This window comes from Betta splendens, chromosome 21 (genome assembly GCF_900634795.4).
Source record: "Betta splendens chromosome 21, fBetSpl5.4, whole genome shotgun sequence".
Classification (NCBI taxonomy): Eukaryota; Metazoa; Chordata; class Actinopteri; order Anabantiformes; family Osphronemidae; genus Betta; species Betta splendens.
In genome coordinates, this window is record NC_040899.1 from 7,977,362 (window position 1) to 7,998,894 (window position 21,533).

At 42.7% G+C, this 21,533-nt stretch overlaps 1 protein-coding gene and 1 long non-coding RNA gene across 7 annotated transcripts in view; one reads left to right on the forward strand and one right to left on the reverse strand.

Annotated features, from left to right (window-relative positions):
• LOC114847195 (uncharacterized) overlaps window positions 1-7,558 on the reverse strand; it is a 136,550-nt gene extending 128,992 nt beyond the window's left edge. For all 5 annotated transcript variants that reach the window (XR_008693427.1, XR_008693426.1, XR_008693425.1 and 2 more), the window contains exon 1: window positions 7,107-7,558. This is a non-coding gene — a long non-coding RNA (uncharacterized LOC114847195). The remainder of the gene's footprint in view (window positions 1-7,106) is intronic.
• Window positions 1-21,533, forward strand: part of LOC114847192 (glypican-6-like) — a 54,235-nt gene that overhangs the window by 25,042 nt on the left and 7,660 nt on the right. The window contains exons 5-7 of one of the 2 annotated variants that reach the window (XM_029136674.3): window positions 10,446-10,576; window positions 11,249-11,392; window positions 12,249-12,278. In XM_029136674.3, coding sequence (XP_028992507.1) covers window positions 10,446-10,576; window positions 11,249-11,392; window positions 12,249-12,278 — 305 coding nt within the window. The remainder of the gene's footprint in view (window positions 1-10,445; window positions 10,577-11,248; window positions 11,393-12,248; window positions 12,279-21,533) is intronic. The other variant, XM_029136675.3, reaches the window with a different exon arrangement.

Sequence of the window (21,533 nt, forward strand, 5' to 3'; positions counted from 1 at the left end):
AGCACATTGCACTTCCTATCCATCCAATGAAATTCTCTAGACTTCACCCGCCTGTTGCTCTTGTTTGGGGCTCCACCTCCAGAGAAAACATTCGGTTTTAGATCCCACTTGATATTCGGTTCTTCTCACCAGCCACTCATTATCATTGGCGTTCAGCCATTCTTCCCTGGGCATGTATTGTACAACCAGCTTGGCTAAGCTTGTGACCTTGGAGCAGCTAGCCAAAGTTTTAGGCCAGTATCTTTTAAAAGCCACTGGGACTACATGGACCAGAGAACTAAAACAATGAGCATCTCAAAGAGGGGAAAAGCTAAAAACAATTTGGGGTGAGTGTTGATTCTCATAGGGTTCTGAAACTATTCAGCAACCTCTTACATCACAGACAGTCATTTAATTATTTTTTTTTTTTCAAAAACACCACCTACTGTAATAAATGTTCAGTGATATAATAGATTCAAAAAGACGCCTAGATATTAGCAAAAAATACCAGTGAATTTGTTCAGGCCAACATATTTTTTAGGACTTTACTACTAATGTACTACAATAATACATGTGAATATTGCATTGCAGGCAGTAAAGAATGTAACAGGTACAGCATGAGGATGAGATGAGATGAGATATGAGGAGATTGCAGGGTATCACTACAATCACATTGGGAAATAAACGTGACCATCTCCAGTGGCCTGAAGGTCTATGTTCAACAAGAGCAGAGAAGCAGCACTGCAGCAGATGAATGTGAGCTCGTGTCATAGAGCAGCTTTTTTAAGACTGTAGTGTACTGGACATTTAATGCCTGAAAGAGCAAACACAGATCAATGTGTACTTGTACTGTCTTGTGGCGAGTCATTTCGGTGGTGTTGGGACTGAATATGTACTTGTAGAAGCAGTTGAACTAAAGTCCTGTTGCTGCATGTTCTCTTTCGTATCGTATCGAGAAACAAATTATTAGCTGTGTTAATTGTGTATCAGCCGTCTGTCAGAATACATTGAAAAATGCATCATAGCCTTCGCTGATGTTGCATTTGCTGTTTGATGCCCAGTGATGTACAAAACTGGTTGCCAAGAAACACCTCACAGGTTAAATCCAACAATCAACAAAGAAGAGGACAGTGACAGGCTGCATATGTGTTAATGATCGTATCAGCTGGGCTGCCAGGCTGTTTAAGTTCATCTGTTTTGCAATATTAATCTGTTTTTCAAAACCACTTATTTAGTCCTACAGACAATTAGGAGGCACAGATTACCTGAACAGCTTTTTTGGTTTAAAAGCACTCTAATATATTGTTGCATCAGTGGAAATTTCTGTCTGCTTCACAAACAAACAAAGTGCATTTCAGACTGACTAGAATCATCAGGACTTCACTAACGGGGGAAAGAATCGGAAACTTTGCTTTTCTGCCATTAATCCTGGAGCAACATTCGTTCTGTCTTCATCACATCTCTTGTCAATTGGATATTCCTTCGCCGGTGTAGATTAAATGTCATTTCTATATCTTGTGGCTCTGACATTTCACGCTCATTATAGAAACAAAGATTTTCAATTAGCTTAAGGACTAACCACAAAAAATGGATTGACATGGGTCTGTGTGTCAGGAAGGCTTGTGTGTTTTTCACTGACAGGCAGACTAATGAAACACCACACAGCAGTATGATAATTTGAAAAATATTGGACAAATGTTCTGTTGTTACAAAAAAATGTTAGTTGCCATTCCACTACTTTTAACTAAGTGGTTATATCAGCTCTTGGAGAAGAATAAGAAGCTTGTGCTAGAGAGACATTGTGAAAAGCACCTGAGCCCTGAAGAATGGAAGGCAAGATATTCATCTTGATTCCTATGGCATCCATTCAAGCCAACATCATACCTGCTCCACTGACCACAGAAGACAAGATATTGGGGAGGTGAAAAACTAATCCAGCCAAAGAGTGAGAAATCCTTTAAACCTCAAAGCCGTGCCCCAGATGGCAACGATTTTTCTCTGCAACAACTTCACACTGCACAGCACAACTTGCCTGAAATAATACCCTGTGATTAAATGAATTCCGACTTGTGACAGAACACGGAAATGGCGGCATGTGGTTCACGTTATCCATGGCCTCACCTTCATGTGTCTAACGCAAGTGTGAGGCAGCAGGGAGGCAGTGCTGTGAGCCACGCTAAAGCTAACGTGGGTTCGTGGCTGCTGTGCTATAAATTCCTCAGAATTGTTTCTGAATCTGTGCCTCACGTTCATAGTGAGAGAAACTGGTTCATGTTTCTGTGCTAGGTTTGGTTTCACATTCCAGCTTCTACAAAATCTATTATTTATAATTGTACAATCAATTATGGAAAAAAAATCACCATCATCTTTAATAACATCATCCCTCTGTATTAGCATTCTGTAGCCAACCTTGGATCAAACGTTCTTTGACATGTTTGCCCAAAGGCAAGAGATTAATTAGTAAAGCATATAAAATAAGTTCACGGAAATTAGCTTGAAAGATGCTAAATGTTGATTCATTAATTTCATCAAACACATTATATTTTTACCTTCTCTAGAAAAGGTACCACTCCTGCAACTAACCTATCTTAAGTTTGAAAGTATTATTGTGAGTATATTAAGTGTATTAAATTACCCTGTGAAATACTCAGTTGTATTTATTTATTTATTTATGGTGCAGCTATAAAAACAACACAAATACAAAGCTAAAATGTCAAACTGTAATAAGTATTTCTTCCCTAATGTTGCACTGGATAAAACAAATTCAAATAATTCATAGAGTAGATTAAATAGGCTCTGCTGAGTAGCCAGTCTATAATCCATTTGTTCCCACTGGAGAACAAATAATTGCTCACCTCGCCCCATTCTTCTCCTGGATTTGCTCAGTGGATTAATTATGAAAACAGATGCTAATTACAGTATTTTTAACCAGTATTTTGTCTCCATTTTTGTAAAGAATTCTTTGCAAGTACCAAAATATTATTTTCAAAATAATTAGTATTAAATGCTAATTTCTAAACATTAAAAAAAATCCAGTTTTATGTAATTAAGAGCAGGATTAGATTTCAATCACAAAAATCGGCTGAAGTATTGAACGACTGATGAGCAGCTGCTTTTCAACACACCTGAGATCTCCACTCTGATCATAATCAGGACCCACACGTCAGATCCCCTGGGACAAATTGAACATTATGCTTTCTACATAAATCACCGGAAATCTGTTTAAAGATGATCAGTTTGACAGTGTTTACGTGTCTTTGTGTCGTCTCAAAACTTGATCTGTTTGTTGACAAACGCTCTGACGCAGGCTGTTTTTAAACCATGTTTAATGTTATTTATCAGACTGTCTGCGCAAATTGATGTCTTGTTCCTCTGAGGTCATTTGAATATCAGTCACATGCTGTGGTGATGAATTTCGTTCTCTGCAGTTTACACCAAACGTGTCATTATCATTTTTTTATGCCGACAGGTCGACACCTGTGATGAAGCCTTTCTTCCTACACACTAGTCACAGTGAGAGTTACGGTTAGCTTCCAGTCATCCCTAATTGAACTGGCTTCAACATGTTGCCAGTGCTGTTTCACTGGTATTTACAAGCTGTTACTGTGTTTAGGAAAGGCATGTCACCACACGGGAAGCGATTTGTATTGATTCTATCTCCTCATTTCATTCTAATTAGGCGATTTGTTTCACTTGGTAATTGGAGCCAGCCTCAACCTCGCAGTTTATGAAAATTCACGCCAGCAACTCATTTCTTACTTTGTGAAAAATTCTTCATGAATAAAATATGGACAGTAAAAAAAAAAAAGAAAAACTTCACTGCACTCTGAATAGGCAGCCCCAAATATTTTCTCATTCTACAGATGAATGTTAATGAATTGTGTGCTGGATTTTAACAGCCATCAGCTTAATGACTTTCTACTTGTTCACATTTCTCTGTTAATATGCGCCAATGCTCCACTCACATTTGTGACAAAAGCTAAATTTTCATAGAATAGTTCAACACAAACCATTTATAGAGTTACCTATGTGACAATAATTTAATTCAGTGTTATATTTAAAATAGATTTAATTAACAATACAGTCAATCTCGAAGGAGAGAAAGTCCATCAGTTACAGTAGCAGGTGCTCTAAAGGAACACTTCATTTTGGCACCTTTATATACTATAAGTATATGCAAGTGCACATGATTACATTCACACACTAAGCTGTTAAAACCATCTGTGAAACAGTTTGTGCTGGAGTCAGTATTGGAGTCAGACCCTTTACTGAAAAACAAATCTAAAAAACAATTGACTCTAAAAAAAGTATTTACATGTAACTATGAAAATATGTGATACAGTGGAAGTACAGTTTTCTTTTAAATCGATCAACCTTTTTTTACATAATTCCTGCTGCATAATATAAAATTATTTATAATCCAGACCCCGTTTCCCACCAAAACAAACAACAGAGTTCTGTCATTTCTTATTTAGGACTTACTGTCCCCATCATGTTAGATTTCATGTGTTTCCTGTCATAATGTACAATCACAAAAAAGTCACATTTGGGGTAGTTGCCATTTCAGCTACAAGTAAAAGCATGATGTTTAATTCAATATGCAGATTTCTCACATGACCAGCCATCATTCCTGTCTCCCCGTATGGAGTCCAATCTGTATTGTAATTTCAAAAGCAAATAAGCATCATGTATACCAGAAAAGCAGCAGCGCGTTAGAACACTGGGGCCTAAAAGCCATTTTACCCACATCAATGGAGTCAAATGATTGATAATGGCTGCTTGCGCTGTCTAATCTCCATGGCTTGTTTGACCGCCCATGGGCAAAAGGTTAAGAAAATAACTTTGACAAGGCCTAGAAAAATATTTGAAAATGTCTTGATACTGGGATAAAACACGGGACATTATACAACTATTAACAGCCTTTCTGCTTACATTCTTTGTCCATGTTGAAGTACAATACACAAGTGAGCGGGCAAATTGATCTGTCAATCAACAATCTGTGTTTGGTCCAACAATTGTATGATTGGTATGTGACAGATGCTCATCTAAATGCTCATCAAAAGGACTGAGTGGTTATTTCTATATTTGGGAGCAAAAGACAGTAATTGGGATGAATATTTCCTCTTTGTGCTCAGATTTTACATTAAGGTCATACAGTGGAACATCTGCTTCACGGCGATGCTTTCAGGGACTGACCTTAGCAAATACCCTACAATATGTTTGCTTTCATTTTGCTTTAGCCACTTTACGTTTGTTTTGAGAACTCTATGAAATACTGACAAAAGTACAAACCCAATGCCAAATAATGTCTGCACATGAAAACCTACTGCAATGATTTGCTAATGTTTTGCACCCACTGTACAGTATATTTTACTCACACTAGAAAAGGGACAAACTTTACAATCGGAAATGCGCTTAAACAAGTTGGAAAGACCCTCTTCTCCTTATTTTGCTGGCATGACAGAGCTGTACCCTGCATATTTGGACAACATGGCAAAACATATCTGGAGCCATACAGTGATGTCCATTACAGATTCATGCCTGTTTTTAATGCAGTGGCATCTGATGGCCTGGTGATGACAGCCATCCAAAATTCAGAGAGATTCCTTCCTCAGAATCTTTGATAATGATGATACAGTATGATGTTATGTTCAAAGCCTTGCAGTTTTAATGAAGACAGATGAAATATATGATGAATATAAAATGTGAATCTTTTGGTCCACTGCTGACAATTGCTACATATGCATCTTTTCATTAATTTAAATAGCCATTGTATTCCTCCGTTAACATCAGCAAAAGCTGATAAGAAGCCTTAGCAGCCTGAGTTCTACAGATCAACAGGGGGTCCATATCCTGGCAGCTTCATTTAGCTTTTTGCTGAACATGTTCATCTAACACACCTCAGCAAAGAATCACTGTGCTGCACAACCACAAAAGCTTTTACCTTAACGTGGTAATTCAAGAGTGCTAAATTATTAAGAAGACTTTAAAGATTTGATTTGAAAATCAAATTTCTCCCATTTGGAATTCACTGTATTGTCTTCAGTGAAGAGGATTAATGGCGAATAAATTTCCATTTTTCCAGACTTCTGTAGTAATGCAAAAGCAGCATCCAGTGCTTCTGAGTGGTGAAAGCTATCACTGTATCCAAGAGCTGTGTGGCTTTTGAACCTTTTCTGATCACATTTCAGCCTTCATTGTGTGGCTTAAAGGAAATTAATAGTAAACTCCACAGACGCCTACTTAAAAGTGAGCCAACTCAGTGTGATACAGTCTTCTGAAGCTATGAATGTTTGAACAATGATCCATGTAATGGTTCGTCATCTGATGTGGTTAACAGACCTGCCAGCTGAAAACCCAAAGTGTAAGAGTAGCTAAAATTCCTCTAAAAGCAAGTCTTTGCAAAAAGCAACTAAAAATGGCATCACATTTTATATAAAGTGATAAACGGTTCCTAGGCAACACTGCTCCAAGACTGCCATTATTTTACATCATCACAGGCTCCTGTGGCTGCTGCCGTTGTCACATAGTACAGCGGAGCGGGATGTGTTTAATAGGGATCCTCTAATTCAATATTCATGAGTGTGTTTACAGTAAGGCTATTTTCCACAGCCGAACACAGCAGCTCTGGCACAACCAGGATGATTCCCCACTTTCACCTAACATCAAGCTGGCAGCACTTATGTGTACACGGCTGAAGGATCAGTCTGACATCATCTAGACATTATGCTCTACAGTACATCCCCAGTACCATTTGTAATATTTGTATGAACAGAACATGCTTTTATTTGTAAAGTAAAATGTCCTTCAATAGTAACAAATACATACAGTAGTGAAGGTGATCTACTGTATAAGATGATTAATTTTGACTCGATTATTCAATTTAGCTTTAGTGATTTCCTGAATTGTCAATCATTTAATCTCAATGGTCACTTTTAATGTTTAGGCAGTATTTAAGTTATAGGTTACATTTTATAATGCTGTTATGTACTTTCTGTAAAATTACTAAATGCAGTACGAGCTGCACATCAAATTGGAGACTAAGATGTACAGCAACACAGTACACACGATTACAACATCACTAAAGTGCAAAGTCAACAAAGCGTAGCAAACGTGTATTAACTCACCATTAGACGTCACTGCATCTTCTCCAGTTCCATCTTCATCTCCAGCCAACGGTCGAGAGAGCGTCACAGCCGCCATGTTGTCCCGACGTCAGCGAGGCCCACATTAACGTTTCCAAATAGTCAAGTTTCTCTTTGTGGCGTCTTTCAGAAATGAATGACTTAGTTTGAACCAAAACGGCGCGAGGGATAGAAACCAGACTTTCACGGGTCCATCGGTACCGAAGTTTCCTGGCGTCCGTTAGCTGCACCTGTGTCCTCCGGGATGCTAACGTTAGCTCCAACGCATCTGCTACAGCTTTTGCTTGGGACTGATGTTGATCTATGCTTGATGGGGACGCTTTTAAGAGCCATTTTGTGTTGTCCGTGTTGATTACAGTATTGTTTATTTGCATAATTTACCGCCACGAGAGTCTCCACGTTGGCCCCGCCCACTTCATGACGTCGGCTAATCTCGCGACGCCGGTCTGTTTTTTTTTTAATGGGAACAAGCAGGGCGTCATTTGATGTTAAATCTGTGAAGTATTTCAGATTTCTTTAGCCAGTGAGGGATTTAACTGCTTGTACAGAAATGTTTGTCTCTATATTGACTTTCTTTTTTAATATTTATTTGATGAGGACAAATTGTGACCAGGGGACAACATGTATTTTTTTCCCTTGCCATCTTTAAACCGATTCATATAGCACCATTAGTTGGTTGACTGAGCCACAGATGAGCTGTGCTTTACAGAATCTAAATTACAGGAGAGCCATTTTTCATCCCATGGACCTCTTCACAAGCAAAGAGCCGTAGATGGGCCTGTTCACTTTCCTTATTTGTCCTTGTCTGCTGGAGGTTGCTGCTGGCTGACATAGCTGAATTTAAGTGGACATCAATCTCGATAAAGAGTCAAAGCCCAGAGCAATATTACCTTCTTGCTTTGCTTTATTTATTTTATTTTTATTTTTTTGCTGTTTAGCAAGACAGCACAAAAAAAGTATGTTATGTACTGTATCCCAAACTGAAACGCGAAGCTCCAATATGAAATAAAAATATTTGCATCACGCTGTGCTTCCAGCCTTTATGTGTCAGGATCCAGCGAGGCACAATCTTAGCTGTTGTTTTTAAAAAACCTGCGCTTAGAATAGGACAGAATGCCTCTATTTGCATGGCTGTGTCGCGATGATAACAAGATTTCCTCCGGCTGGCCAGTGGCCTATCTCGCCGCTGCAAAAGTGATGCAGGGAAAATTGGGCAGAGAGTGGCAGCCGGGCCACAGCGGACTGGACTTCATGCACTCTTCATAAATGAGAGTCATTAATTCTGTATGTAGGTAGAGATTTTCATATGCGCTGCAGAATCTCACATGGGGAAAAGTCACACTCTGGCCTGACACAAACCCAATCAGCACCACTTTTCATTCCCGTGCTCTTCTCACTCCCTGTCTGTTTTTTCCCTGTTGTGTGCGCACACACACACACACACACACACACACACACACACACACACACACTTCTGTCTGTTGAGCCCATCTGATAAGTTGCAGATTGTTGATACTGGAGGCGCTCTGCTTTTTTCTCTTATTATGAAATATGTGTCGTTCCCACTTGGCTTCTTTGGCCTAAATTTCTATTAATTGTATGTGACAGACAATAGGCTCATGTTAAAATGTTTTAGACACAGAAATTGTGTTATTTCCAAGAACTAGACAGAATCAAAAATAAATCATTCAACCTTAGACACAGTTTAGTATGAGAGAAGACCCTTTGGATCGCTGATCAGTGCTAATAGGCAGTTTAAAGCGACTCTTGCTGCAGGCGTCTCGTACGCTTCAACCATACGGATGCACAGTGGAGCAGTTGAAGGTTTGCTGTACAAAGCCATTTGGCACTGACATACAGTAGCCCGTATATTAAAATCTCAGCATGCATCACAGGCTATTTGCAATCCACAGTGTAAACAAACAGAAGAGCTCTTCAAAGGCTCAGACTTCAACATAATTGGAAAGGAAATGGGGCCAGAGCTGAGCTAATGTTTCCCGACTCGTTTCGTCTGCCATTAACAATCTCAGATCCCAGAAGAATGAAAGGCTGGATGGCTCTTCTGCTAAAGAACTCGATTTTTTTACACGCGTAATATTCATTACAGTTTCCATATTTGGTGTTTGGCAACTGTTCATGCTCCTTTGAGTGTTTCAATTAAGACCCATTGATTTTACATGTGTTCACACCAGTTCAGCGACTTTTTCCTGTTGCTCTGTCCTTGTGTCTTTTAACGCATGGAGTCGTTCACTTGCAAAGCACAATCAAATACAGTAGATATTCTTTTAACACACGACTAGCCAACGTCGCCATATTTAGCAAGAAGGTAATTGTAGAGCAACTATGATTTCCCGTAATGTCCTCGTCTCAGAAGTCGGTATATGGTCAAACTGTCTCCAGATCTGGGACTTGCTAAATTATAAGTTACTCCTAAAAGATGTCCAGCTTTCAGCGGCACAACATTCAAATTCAGAATTACCATTACACAGATGCATTAACATATAAACGCTGCGGGACCATAGCTGTGTTCCATGGCAATATCAATGAGCTCATTTAGTCTCTAAAGGCCTCTCTAAGCACTTTGAACTACTGTGAATCCGAAACCCTTCAAGTTGTAAATATTACAATATTTGGAATTCAACACCTTTTTAAGCAATCAGAGGTGTTAATTGAAAGCAATGAAATGAATAGACTCCGTGGAGGTTAAAATGGAAAGCGTCTCGTGCTTAACGAGACCTTCTGGCTTTTGTCGGCGCGGTGATATTAACAAGCCGTTGACCTTTTAGCATTCATTGCCCGCAGCAGATATAAATAAGTGCTTGGCTTTCAAAAGTTCTATTAAATAAATGACTCATCAGCTCCGCTCGTTGTGTGCAGCGTAACAACATTTTGTTGACTTGATTAAATTGATCTACATAAAAATTGAATTTGCCCAAAGAGGGCTCGAGTGTGTGTTGGTTCACTGGTAGGAGGCGGTGGCAGCAATCGACAGCGCTGCAGTATAATTAGAAGCCAAGATACAAGAGTTTGAAACTACAACCTTAAGCAAAAGTTCACAACTCAAAAGTGGGTTTGTTTTGATTATGAACCTTTTATTTAAATGCTTACTTGTGTTTTTTTTCTTTTCTAACCAAAAGTAGAGAATTCTATCGAACATCTAATTAGTTGTTCCGAAACTTGGCAAAAGTCTTTGAGACTTTGTTGCAGGTTATTTTTTATCACAGGTGTCTGTGCCGGTACAGTGGTTTGTAAAAAGCCTGTCTTCAGGTGAATGAGTGTCTGTTCCAACGCCCCACCTGTTTTCTACCTCTGTTGTGACAGATGCCATGCTGCTGGTGGCCCAGAGGCTGAAGGGACCTTTCAACATCGAGTCTGTCATGGAGCCCATTGATGTCAAGATTTCCGAGGCCATCATGAATATGCAGGATAACAGTGCCCAGGTTACCTACAGGGTATGTCAATTAGCTTCATCCCTCAGAGAGCTACAGTAGAGTAACACCTCCGACAGGCTGCTGACGTCCAGCTCTGTACTGTGAGTCAAGCTGGACTCTATCGAAGGTGTGTAATACAACACCTTCTAATTAAGTCCAAGTTTAGGTAGATCCTGTATCTGAATTATATGTTTCCATGTGGTCACGCAATCTTAGTTCCACTAACAGTAGTTAATGTGTTTCCTGAGTTTCACTGCATTTTTCCTTTGCCCACAAAATTGTAGGCAGAAGGGAAAAAAATAGGTGGTTGTGAAGACTTTCTCTGCCTACACAGTTTTGTGTGTCTGTGTTCTTTTGGAGCTGAACGCATGGTTGGTTTTCCCATGCAACAGATGAAGTTTTGTTTATGGTTTAAATACATGTGGCGTTTTCCCCCGGGCCTGTAAAAATGTAAGCGTGTGCCTTAAATGTCCGACGCACCTATCAACACGGCTGTCATAGCAGTAGTGTGTGTGTGTGTGTGTGTGTGTGTGTGTGTGTGTGTGCGTGCGTGCGTGCGTGCGTGCGTGCGTGTGTGTGTGCGCGCGCGCGCGTCTGTGCGCTAAACAAAAGTGCATGTTTGCTCCTATTTTCTGCATCCAGGGTCATTTAAAACCCTCACACGTCGGTGCCCGTGTTTCTGGGTGATTGCAGGTTTTCCAAGGCTGCGGCGAACCCAAAGCCGCGGGAATGACGAGGTCTGCCCGCGGCGTTTCGGATGTGTTCAATGCCCGCTTCAGGCCCTACAGCCCGGAGGAGCGGCCCACCGCTGCAGCTGGCACCAGCCTGGACAGACTGGTAAGGAGCCGCCGCAGCGTAAACATCATTTGTCTCTCTGCCTTGACACCGTTGATTAAAGCTGGTGATTTGCCATCGTAAGCCCCCGGAGCCGGAAATTAATTCTTTGTACTTGTCCTCCATTCAAGCTCCTCTATTGATTTGTGTTTGTTAACGAATCATCGGCTTTACCCCGGGAGGGCAGTGGAAGGTGCGGCGCCCTGTGTTCACTGCCCTTCTCATCTCTGTTTGCTTAGAATACAGAAAAGGAGGGGGAGGGAAGGGGAGATGGATAGATTTATATACCAATTGTTTGCTGTAAGGCGCGCCTTTATTTTCTATCAGATTAGCTGTATGTTTGTTGGATTGGATCTCCACATATGGATTTCCATTCCGAACAACCTTGAGGCCCAAAATGCTGCATCAGGGTAAAGGTTAACGTGGAGCTGGAGGCCCAGTTCGGCAGAGAGACGCCTTCTCACAATGAAGCTTTTCTAAATTACAGTACGCTGCTATTTAGAGCCCTTCGTATCAGAAAGCCAAGCACGTTGACCCTGAGAGCGCCACATTTACAACGTGGGTTCAGCAGAGCAGCGTTGTGCCGAGTCATGTCCCGGCGCCTCGTGGCAGGTTAACGATTCCGATGATTCCTTTATTGAAAAGCAGCTGTTTCTCCATCTGCCTTCAGGAATGCTACAGCAATAAATTAGCTATTTGTTTTATTCAGGACTAATTATGTTTCTGCACAATCTAACGCGTCTGATGTCTTATACACAGCAGCTGCCTTTTTTCGCTTTGTATGTCCGTCAACATTTGCTGCCACCTACACTGAATTAATTAAGACTTTCTGTTTCCCTGCCTTTATGCTGCAAACCAGAGGATTGTTTGGGATGCGATGCAACACAGTGTAAGGTTCAAAACTTTATACTCATTCTGCTTGGATGGGGGTGGGGAGCGACTGTCTGTTTCATGCTTTATGGGTGGAGGAGAAAATATGTTTTTACATTATGTCGATATGAATGCAAGGCTGTCTTTCTGAGCTTCACAGAGATTTGCAGTAAACAAGCATTGTGGCCTGTTAATCTCAGTAGTACGCAGTAATTGATGTGCCAAGTGTCAATCAGCCTCGCGGTGTTTTCATCTCAAATGGGATTCAGCGTCTCACGTTCGCTTTGGATTTGCTATTAAGGTATATTTTCATCCAGCAGGAACTCTTCTCGGTTTGATAAAGGCCGCTGTAGCTATTTATTTTGGCCTCGGCTGAGTTGCTAAGGCCACGGGGAGTGTTCGACACACGCCGCGCTGTCCTCAGCCATCTATTCCAGACACATTCGGGCCCAGGACCCTTATTGCCGTAACTAATAGAGTCGGGCCCTCCAGGAAGCGAACCAATCAGCAGGTGACCTGTGCCGTCTGAGTTGCAGCAGAGCCAGCGTCTGCCCTGATGGCGGCGGCTCCGGGGTGTTTATGAATAATCATGATATGAGCTTGGTTTAGTGACAGGAACCTTTATTTGATGTGCAATAATTAGAACGGTGTACTTGAGCAGAAAATTCCATTATCAGCGTTGCTGGGCCCTGAGGTCCAGGCTCATCGTACGACCAGGAGGAGCAGCTGCTCGGCACGAAACGCTTATACTCACGATCAGGTTTCACCAAAGAGTCGACATTCTCCTTTTTACAGGTTTTATTTCAGTGCGACTTCCTGTTTGTGGAGGCTTCACGTTTGGGTCATGTTTATCCCAGAACCGTCTACCGGTGCCAACTCCTCTCATCCGAACGGCTTCTTTTCTGGAGTATGACATTTTAAAAAACCGACAACGGCGCACTGACTCACAGCAAAGTACACCAAAGCTGCATGAACTGATTTCAGCGGCCACTTGAGGAAACCCAAACAAGCTGTAAACCCAGCTCTGACATTTAAACACTTGCCAGCAGCTACAGAACATTAATTTGGAGTCATGTTTCAGGCAAATTAACAAACGCTCACTCTTCTTTAAACTCTCCTGACTGAACTATCTGCTCATTTAGCAGATGAATAAACGCATGTTTCATTTTGCCTGATATTAAAGGTAAAACCACAGCTTTCAATAGGCAGCTCAGGTGCTTCAAGGTAAAACCAAGTCTTATATTAAAACCTTTCTTGGTGATAATGTTCTGTTTCTCTTCAAACTGTTTTAGAGCTGGTTATTTAACTGGATGATAAATTAATTAGTGTTAGAAGAAATAACAACAAACAGCAGCCACTGTCTTTGTGCAATTTCGATTTCCCCTATTTTAGCTATTGTGATAATGAACTGTCAAAAGCACTGACGAAGCCTTCACTTTTTCAGTTAACCTGCTAAATTTCTTGAGAAATCTAGAAAAAAAAAATCCTTCAACATCAAACCAGTGTAACTCTTCCATCTCCTTTTGGCATTTCCATTTCAATTAAAATGACTAAATTACATTTAATTGGTCAGTAAAAACAAAAAATTCTTTTTCCAGATGAATAAAGGTTAAAGAGCATTGATTACTAAAGCACCAGCTTTGTGCTTCTTGTCTGTAACTTGTGAAAAGTTTCATGTACTGTATTTGTATTGATGTCCTGCAGTTTACATCACACCCTCCACCAGCCAGCAGGCAGAGAACGTGCTATTCCCAGCCCTGCAGCACACTGTACTGTAGAGATGTGAGTCCTGAATGCTAATGTTCACAACTAAGAGAGAAGCTGGCGTAAAAAACAAACAAGAATAAGTAAATGATGGCTCTTTGCAACAGTCTATAACTGAATTCAAACTAATTTGAGTGTAGAAGTTGCAGCATCAGAACTGAACCACCATAGAGATTCTGGTGATGTAGTGTCCTGCAGTCCAGGTTTATTTAAGGATGGTCTGTGTCGTCACCGCTCCCCAAACAAGTCCCACTATAGACTTTTGCTATAGGTCAAACAAAGTGCAGCAGAATGTGAGCGTGCTTCTTATCTTGGCCTCTCAGTGCAGCACTGCCTTAGCCGGCCGATAGCAATCGTTTTAAGGTGCTGTGGCTTCCTGGACAAATGTTCGATAATGTTCCGAACCTGAAAAACGTATGGAATGGACAAAAGAGAGGTTTCAACTAACAGCCTCTCTTTGGAGCGTGACAGAAACGAACACGGTGACTCTTAATTTGTAGCTAAATCGTGGCGTCATTGTCTGTGTGCAGTGTGTTAATTGTGTTTTCATGCCTCCGCGGTGCAGAGAAGTGTAGGTGTGAAGGTGTCAGTCTCGTCTGGAGGCTGCCTCCCGCAATCATTAGCGCGGCTGCATTTAATGTGTCACCCCGTAGCGCCGACATGACCGGGCTCCCTGGAAGCACGTCTTTGTTGTTGCGTTCACTGTCCTCGTTTGCATTCTGGCACGGAATAATTACCCGTGACAGTGACACCGCTCAGCCTTGCAAAAGTTGACAATAGTTTAAAGTGTCCATTGATGGGAGCTTGGAAGTGGATTTGCCGCTAAGTTTGTAAGTCAAACAATGTGCCTGCGCTCATGTCTTCTGTTGCCTGTAGAGGAGCCTGGAGGAGCGGGCCCACCTCCAGCTCAATGAGCCATGACTGTTTAATTGCCTGACATTCTGTCAGAGCACACACCCTCAAAGCTCCGAAAGAAATGGAGATTTTAAAGTCCAAAGAGGGGATAAAGGCACAACAGACTGTCAGACGCGGAGGCGCATTAGAGATAAGAGGGAGAGCGCCTTTAATTTGACATTTGTAACAAGTTTTGCGCGGTTCAATTTAGTGTAGCTTTATTGCTCCTGTTCGTCTCCCCCGTGTAATACGTTTTATCAGTGTGGCACTATAAACAATGAGCTCGTGACACAAACAGGACTAGACTGGAGAAGAAGCCTGTGATGCATAAGCTGCAGTTGGAAGAAAAGAAGAGGCTTCCACCAGAGTCTAAAGTCTGCGTCCATCGCCGCAGCCTCATTGTTGTTCATCTGGTGCATTATTTGTATCACATCTGTACAGATGTGCTCCAGTTGCTGCCGTCTCTGTCAAACCTTAACTGCACCACTGGGAGCAAGCGTTTTTGGGAAAGTCAGCCGCCGCTGCCCAGCTCGTCTGCGGGCCGACACCCTGAGGTTCCACTTGCGGCGAATGCAAAAAGCGCCGAGAAGCCGAGCGCGTTCTAATCTTGAGTCACAAAATAAATATGAGGCATTGCGTGAGGATAAACACGTCACGTAAGCAGAAAAATCTGTTTATTCCTCTCAGTTGTGTTTAACCTTTATTTTTGTGCGCTGCATATTTTTATTCATTCTCCACGTGTTTGATCTTTGATATTTATTTACTCAAACAAAACGATGTGGGACAAAGGCATTCCTCCCTGTCTGAACTGCTCACTCTTCCTGGAAGCTGCCATTTGAAATATGTAATCTGACCGAGTCATCGCCGCTGACTCCTACAGCACCGCACCCACCGATCCTGATTATCACACGTAATTGGGCTGTGATTAATAATATGAGATTGTGGTAAACAATGTCATGTTTTTCCAAACCAAACTACATGCGCCGGGGCATGTGTCGCATTTTTATACATCTACAATCTATTAAAATGCAAATGTTGTGCACTTGGAAAGTTACACCGCTTCCACAAGAGCCCTCGTGTTTTCTAGAACAATCCGTCCTCAGCGTTTGTGTCACGGCTGCTTTCGCGTCCCTACATCTCGCTAACACTATTAGAGCGTGATCATATCCTCAGGTCTGCAGCATCATTGATCCAGGACCGGTTCAACGTGACGGGTCATGTTCAGGCTTCACCGTGACGACGTTTAAGTTGCTCTGGCACCTGATCGCCCACATGCACGTCTCCTCTTCCTCGTTCACTGGGTAAAACATCCACGTGTGGTTCGTGAGGTCACAGCCGCTCCTCTCCTAAAATCTGGACCCTGCCATTATATTTCCACCGTCCAGGAACACGCGGAGCCGCTGCAGCTCTTGTTTTGCGAGCAAAGTGGGCCCGTCCACAGCGCCACTCGCAGATCCACCGGCCGTGCAATTACGGAGATTCCACGGATTCTGACGCGCTTCTTCTTAAACCGCACAAAAATAAACAGTCCAGAAATGCACTCGTGGCCTGATGGCGCTGCCGGTTTAGAGGTAGCCCTCAAGCATAAACATTTGACTGTTAAAATTAAAGCCTGACATATTCCATATATTTTTATATGGAAATCATTCATTCAATATTGGACAGATTTAACCGGTTCCTTTTTTTTGCAATGTAAATATTTTATTGATTTATTATTCGAGGGATGTGGAAAACAAAGCATGAACTGAAAAGGTTGAAACGTGACTGAGTTGCCGAAGGTCAACGACCTCTATTAAAATGCATATGTTTGAAGGTGTCTTTTTTGAATGATGTCAAGACACCATTTTCATCAGTTGCGTTTGTCTGAACTGCGAGCTCCACAGCTAAAGGTTGGTGTGCTGCGCTGTCCGTTCCCTCACAGCGGTGGTGATTCTGCATGTTCCCCACTCCCGGTATTACTATTAACCATAAGTGTCTGAGGAGATCCATCATGCAGCAGCGTTGTTTACTTGGTTTGAAGATTACCGCCTGTCAGATGGAAAAACAGACTGAAGCTGATGTGGAAATAGTGCAGTCCAACGCCTCCAACTTAGATCTCGGGATTTCCCAGAAAAAGCGAAGACACCGTGTAACGTAGCATCTGTCTTCATAAAGATAGAGACACACAGATCCATCAGAGCTGGAAATACTGTGCTAAAAGTGAACCCAGCCTCAAAGAGCTTTACACTGTAACATAATAATGTAGGAAATCATCAGATTGACATCAGTGTAAAGACACAGCTGGGATCTCCAGTCCAGACTCTCACAAACTCGGCTGAAGGGTCTCAGTGGACGCGTGCAGGGGGACGACTATGTTTCAGCTGGAGACGAGCCACTGCCACTGAGATGTACAGAAGCTCTGTGATCGTATGGGAGCGTATCAGAGCCTCTCTGAAGGGACCACTGATGTGGAGGCTTTCATCGGCATGTTACAGACACATTCCCGGGGACTCTTTCTGCTCGTCCTCCGGCACAGTGGCTTTTTGGGGTGACTGGTGTCCACATCGCTCAGCTTCATCGCTCGCTCCCTCCATCGTGAAGCTTTGAGTCAGAGCATCAAACTCCAACTTCCATTAAACTCAGTCAGCATCATATTGGACTCAGAGTGTGTTGTGCCTTAATGTATCTGAGCTCCTACACTAAGGCTTTATTATTTGGAAGTAGTCTGTGTAAATGGGACGTAGACACGTCCATCGCTCATCTGTCGCGTCGTGTGAGACGGTGCAGAGACCCCGGTGCTGCATCGGCGTTCAGCATGCGATCAGACGGCCGCGCCCGGAGCCCCGCGACCTTGTTGCGAGACATCACTGGATCAGGCCCAAAGGTGCAACTAGCGCAGCATATTGATCTCGCACACCTCGCCGTCGTCATTCACGAAGCAACGCCGGTGATGTTGTCAAGGAGACAAGCAGAGCACTGGCCTTTTCTTCTACCTGAGCTGAGAGCAACTCACAGGCTCAGTGTGTGAGAAGGAGAAACGAGTGGTAGGAATTAACCGGTACTGAACATTTGCCGCATTGATTTACTCTGATGTCTCTAAATTCACGCACATGTACCTGTAGGAGGAAAAAAACCTGTGTGATATATTACTGTACCTGATCAAAGCTTTACTTAGCCTTTAATGCTGTTGTCTGTTAATACACACAAATGTTAAGGCACAGGATTAAATGGCTTTCAGGGTGACGTGATTAAATGTAATTAGTTTCTGTATATGACTCATATTAGACATTTTGCATACAGTGGTACTGTATGAATGTCATTCCAAAGGATGAGGCACAAATCTACTCCAGAGACGCGCATCTGGGATGCCTGAGTGAGAATGCTAACAGAAAGCATTGCAGAGCGATTTGCATTCATCAGCTTATCAATGAAGCATGGAGCCTATTTGGAAGCGCTAACATGAACAATCTGAACAATAATCGCACCTCGGTTTATAAAACAAATGGGTTTCGTTTCGTCGTTTTTGCCACAAAGTCGCATTTAACAAAACCTGCCAGGAGAAATTTACAAACTCATCCGGTGCAAGTAAAGATGAAGCAACTCACATTCAAACTCAGAGGAGGAAAAGACTCACAAAACACAATAGTGTTACTGAAAAATTAAACGGACGATGACAAAATTATGCAGAACTGGTGATGAGGTGGTAAATATTTGCATTAATTCACTGCAAAGAAAACGATTAGAAAATATTCTAAATATATATGCAGTATAATATACATTGGAGAAAACAGCAGTAAGGAAGGAAATCAGCTGCAACAAGCCTGCACTGTAATAAAACTATTCTAGATACTTGTCATGATGAGCAAACAAAAGACACAAAGACAGAGGACATGGAACATATTGCAAATACAGTGTGTGTGTGTGTGTGTGTGTGTGTGTGTGTGTGTGTGTGTGTGTGTGTGTGTGTGTGTGTGTGTGTGTTACACAGCTGTACTGATGTACTGTACATCGTGTACATGTTACTTTCAGGAGGATTTAGTTCCACATTGTCGTTTGAACTGACAATGCAGCGGATGCAGATGGTTGTTCAACATTATGTACAGCAGGTTCTCAGACTTCTCAGACGTATTCCTCTGGGATTACTGTAATCACTCTTATCTCCAGGTTTCCATCCGCACTGAAATAACTTGACGTGTGCTACTTAAGCGCTGAAGTATTTTAACACCCACCATCAGCGTTTTTGCAAAGAAAGAATTATTAGTTATCACATTGTAATCGGCTTCCTATAGAAAAACTTTCTAGGTGTCAGATGTTTTAACTAAACCAGCTCCACCTACTTTTAATATGTGATGGGTAGAAGAAAACACAAATATAATAGGTGTAAGTCCACGCAGACGTCATTACAGTTGGAGAGCAATTATAATTACACCTCATGATGAAGGTCGCCTCACTGCCTCCTCCAGCATCTCCAGCATCTCCAGCATCCTGACGAGGAGCCGCGGGAGACCAGCGCCACTCGCTCCGTCTCACGGACGCTGCAGAACGCGTGGATGCGGATTGGTGATGTGTCTGTGCGAGGGTCACAGACGAACAAGCCGTTTATTCGCCAGCGTTTGAGTTCCAGCTCCCTCCAAACACTAGTGTGAACGGGGGTTTGTGTGGCTGCCGCCGCTGCTCTGGATGCTTTTGTAGTCGCATATAAATATTAATGAGGAATATTTACACATGCTGTAGGAAAAAAATTATATTGTTATAACTTCCTGTAACTAGAATAGTTCATTTATTGGTGTCTGATGTCTCATTTAGATCCGCTCCATACATTGTTGCTGCCCTCTCATGGTCTGACGCTGGCAGCATTGAGGCTCGGCTGCTTTTCATATCTGTCAATACATTAATGAGGCACACTGGCCCCATTGCACTCTAGGCTGCCTGCCTCTCTGGGGAACAAGGGCAGCAGGGAGAGCCCGGTCTGCCCGTGATTGCTCAGTTCTCCACAGAGCATAGCTTCCCTTTAATCATCTCCCCTTTTCAAACTTCTCTTGTCGTAGCCGTCGGCGCAAACTCGCCATTGCTTCATCAATATTCTGTCATTTTTCTCCCCGCGCTGTAGGATCATGTGTGATAAATTTCGCTCACCATATTGCCTAACTGAGCAGATACCAGGGGACCGAGTGAATGGTTTGTGGCAATAATATGCAAAAGGAGGCACTAAAAATGTCTTTAGAACATTTTGGGCTATTTCGGGAGCCGAAATTAGCTTGTTTTTCAATACAGAGATTCACTGTCATAATCAATTAATGGCACAAATGAAATATATCTTGTAAAAGACTTATTGTAGGAGTCAGACAAATGAGTGATTTAATGCCGTGTTCAGTGTTTTCGTAAATCAAAGCTAAATTTAAAGCGTAGACGGCGTAGTAGCAAATCCAATTTGGAACGTCGTGCAATTACAAGCACGCGCTGCAGCGTCTCTTAGGGAAGCAGTTTTAAACCTTAAAGTATGTGTAACCCCGATAAGTGATAAATATTCATTACTTTTGTTTATTGCCTCCGCGGTGTCTCCTCCTCACTTTCTGTCAGTTACACCATTAAGATGGATCTCACGGCATTTCCATACTGTCGGAGACTCGTGCTGCAAAATCAAAACAAATGCAAAATCATAGGTCGCTTTGAATAACAATAGCGTTCCGCTACGTGTCGAGTGTCTGTTCCCGGGAAGCGGCGCGCTAACGATCGCGCGGCGGCCGCCGCCGCTGTCACCGGGAGATGGAAGGGAGACGCGCACAGTGACCCAAATCAGGCTCTGCTGAGGTGTCCGCGCGAAATCCAATTCTGCTGTGGGATGTGTATGCAATCGCTTGTAATCGAGAGTTGAAGAAAGAGTTTGGGCCTGAAGAGCGATGCTAAAAATGCCTTTATGGATGGAGCGCGGCCTCGCTCCGGTTTATGGGCCTGCAGTCGAGTTCTGGCAGTGGTACCGGTCCCCTCTGTGTGCATACAGCCACATAAACAGCTGGGACGGCCTTCCAGTCCCGTCCGTTGGGAACCCGCAGAGGGGAAGCACACTTTCTTCCGCCCTCTGTTGATGGATATTGATTGGGTGAAAAAAGCTTGCGTCTATTTGCTCTTTGCTAGCTTGCGACGCAGCTGCGGACGAGGACGGCGCGCGGCCCGACAACGTGCAGACAAAACATTATCACAGGGCTCGTTTACGCGCCGTGACCGGAGCTGCCAATATTATTTCTACTCTATCATTTCTTATGATAGAGTCGAGTCACTGGAGAAGTCATACGCTAAGAGCTTATTAGAGCCGAATAGCAGGTGGTGGCTGGAAGTATGTGTTGTTTATGGACTAATCTGATCCATTAAGCAGGTCTTTATGATGTGTTAGACACCAGATTAAATGGCCCCGTCTGGGGACGGACGGACGCCCGCGGGGCCTCAGCCTCCTGATACCTGACACTGAGGCAGGGGATCTGTCAGAGCACCCAGACTCCGACAGGCAGTGTATTAGTTCTTAGGACTCAGTCCACAATCTACCTCCCAGAAGAATGTGATGAAGAGGCAGAGTTATTCTTACTGAGGGCGTCCTGCTTGCGAGAAACTATTTGGTCTGTCCTCGAAGTGGTCACTGGTC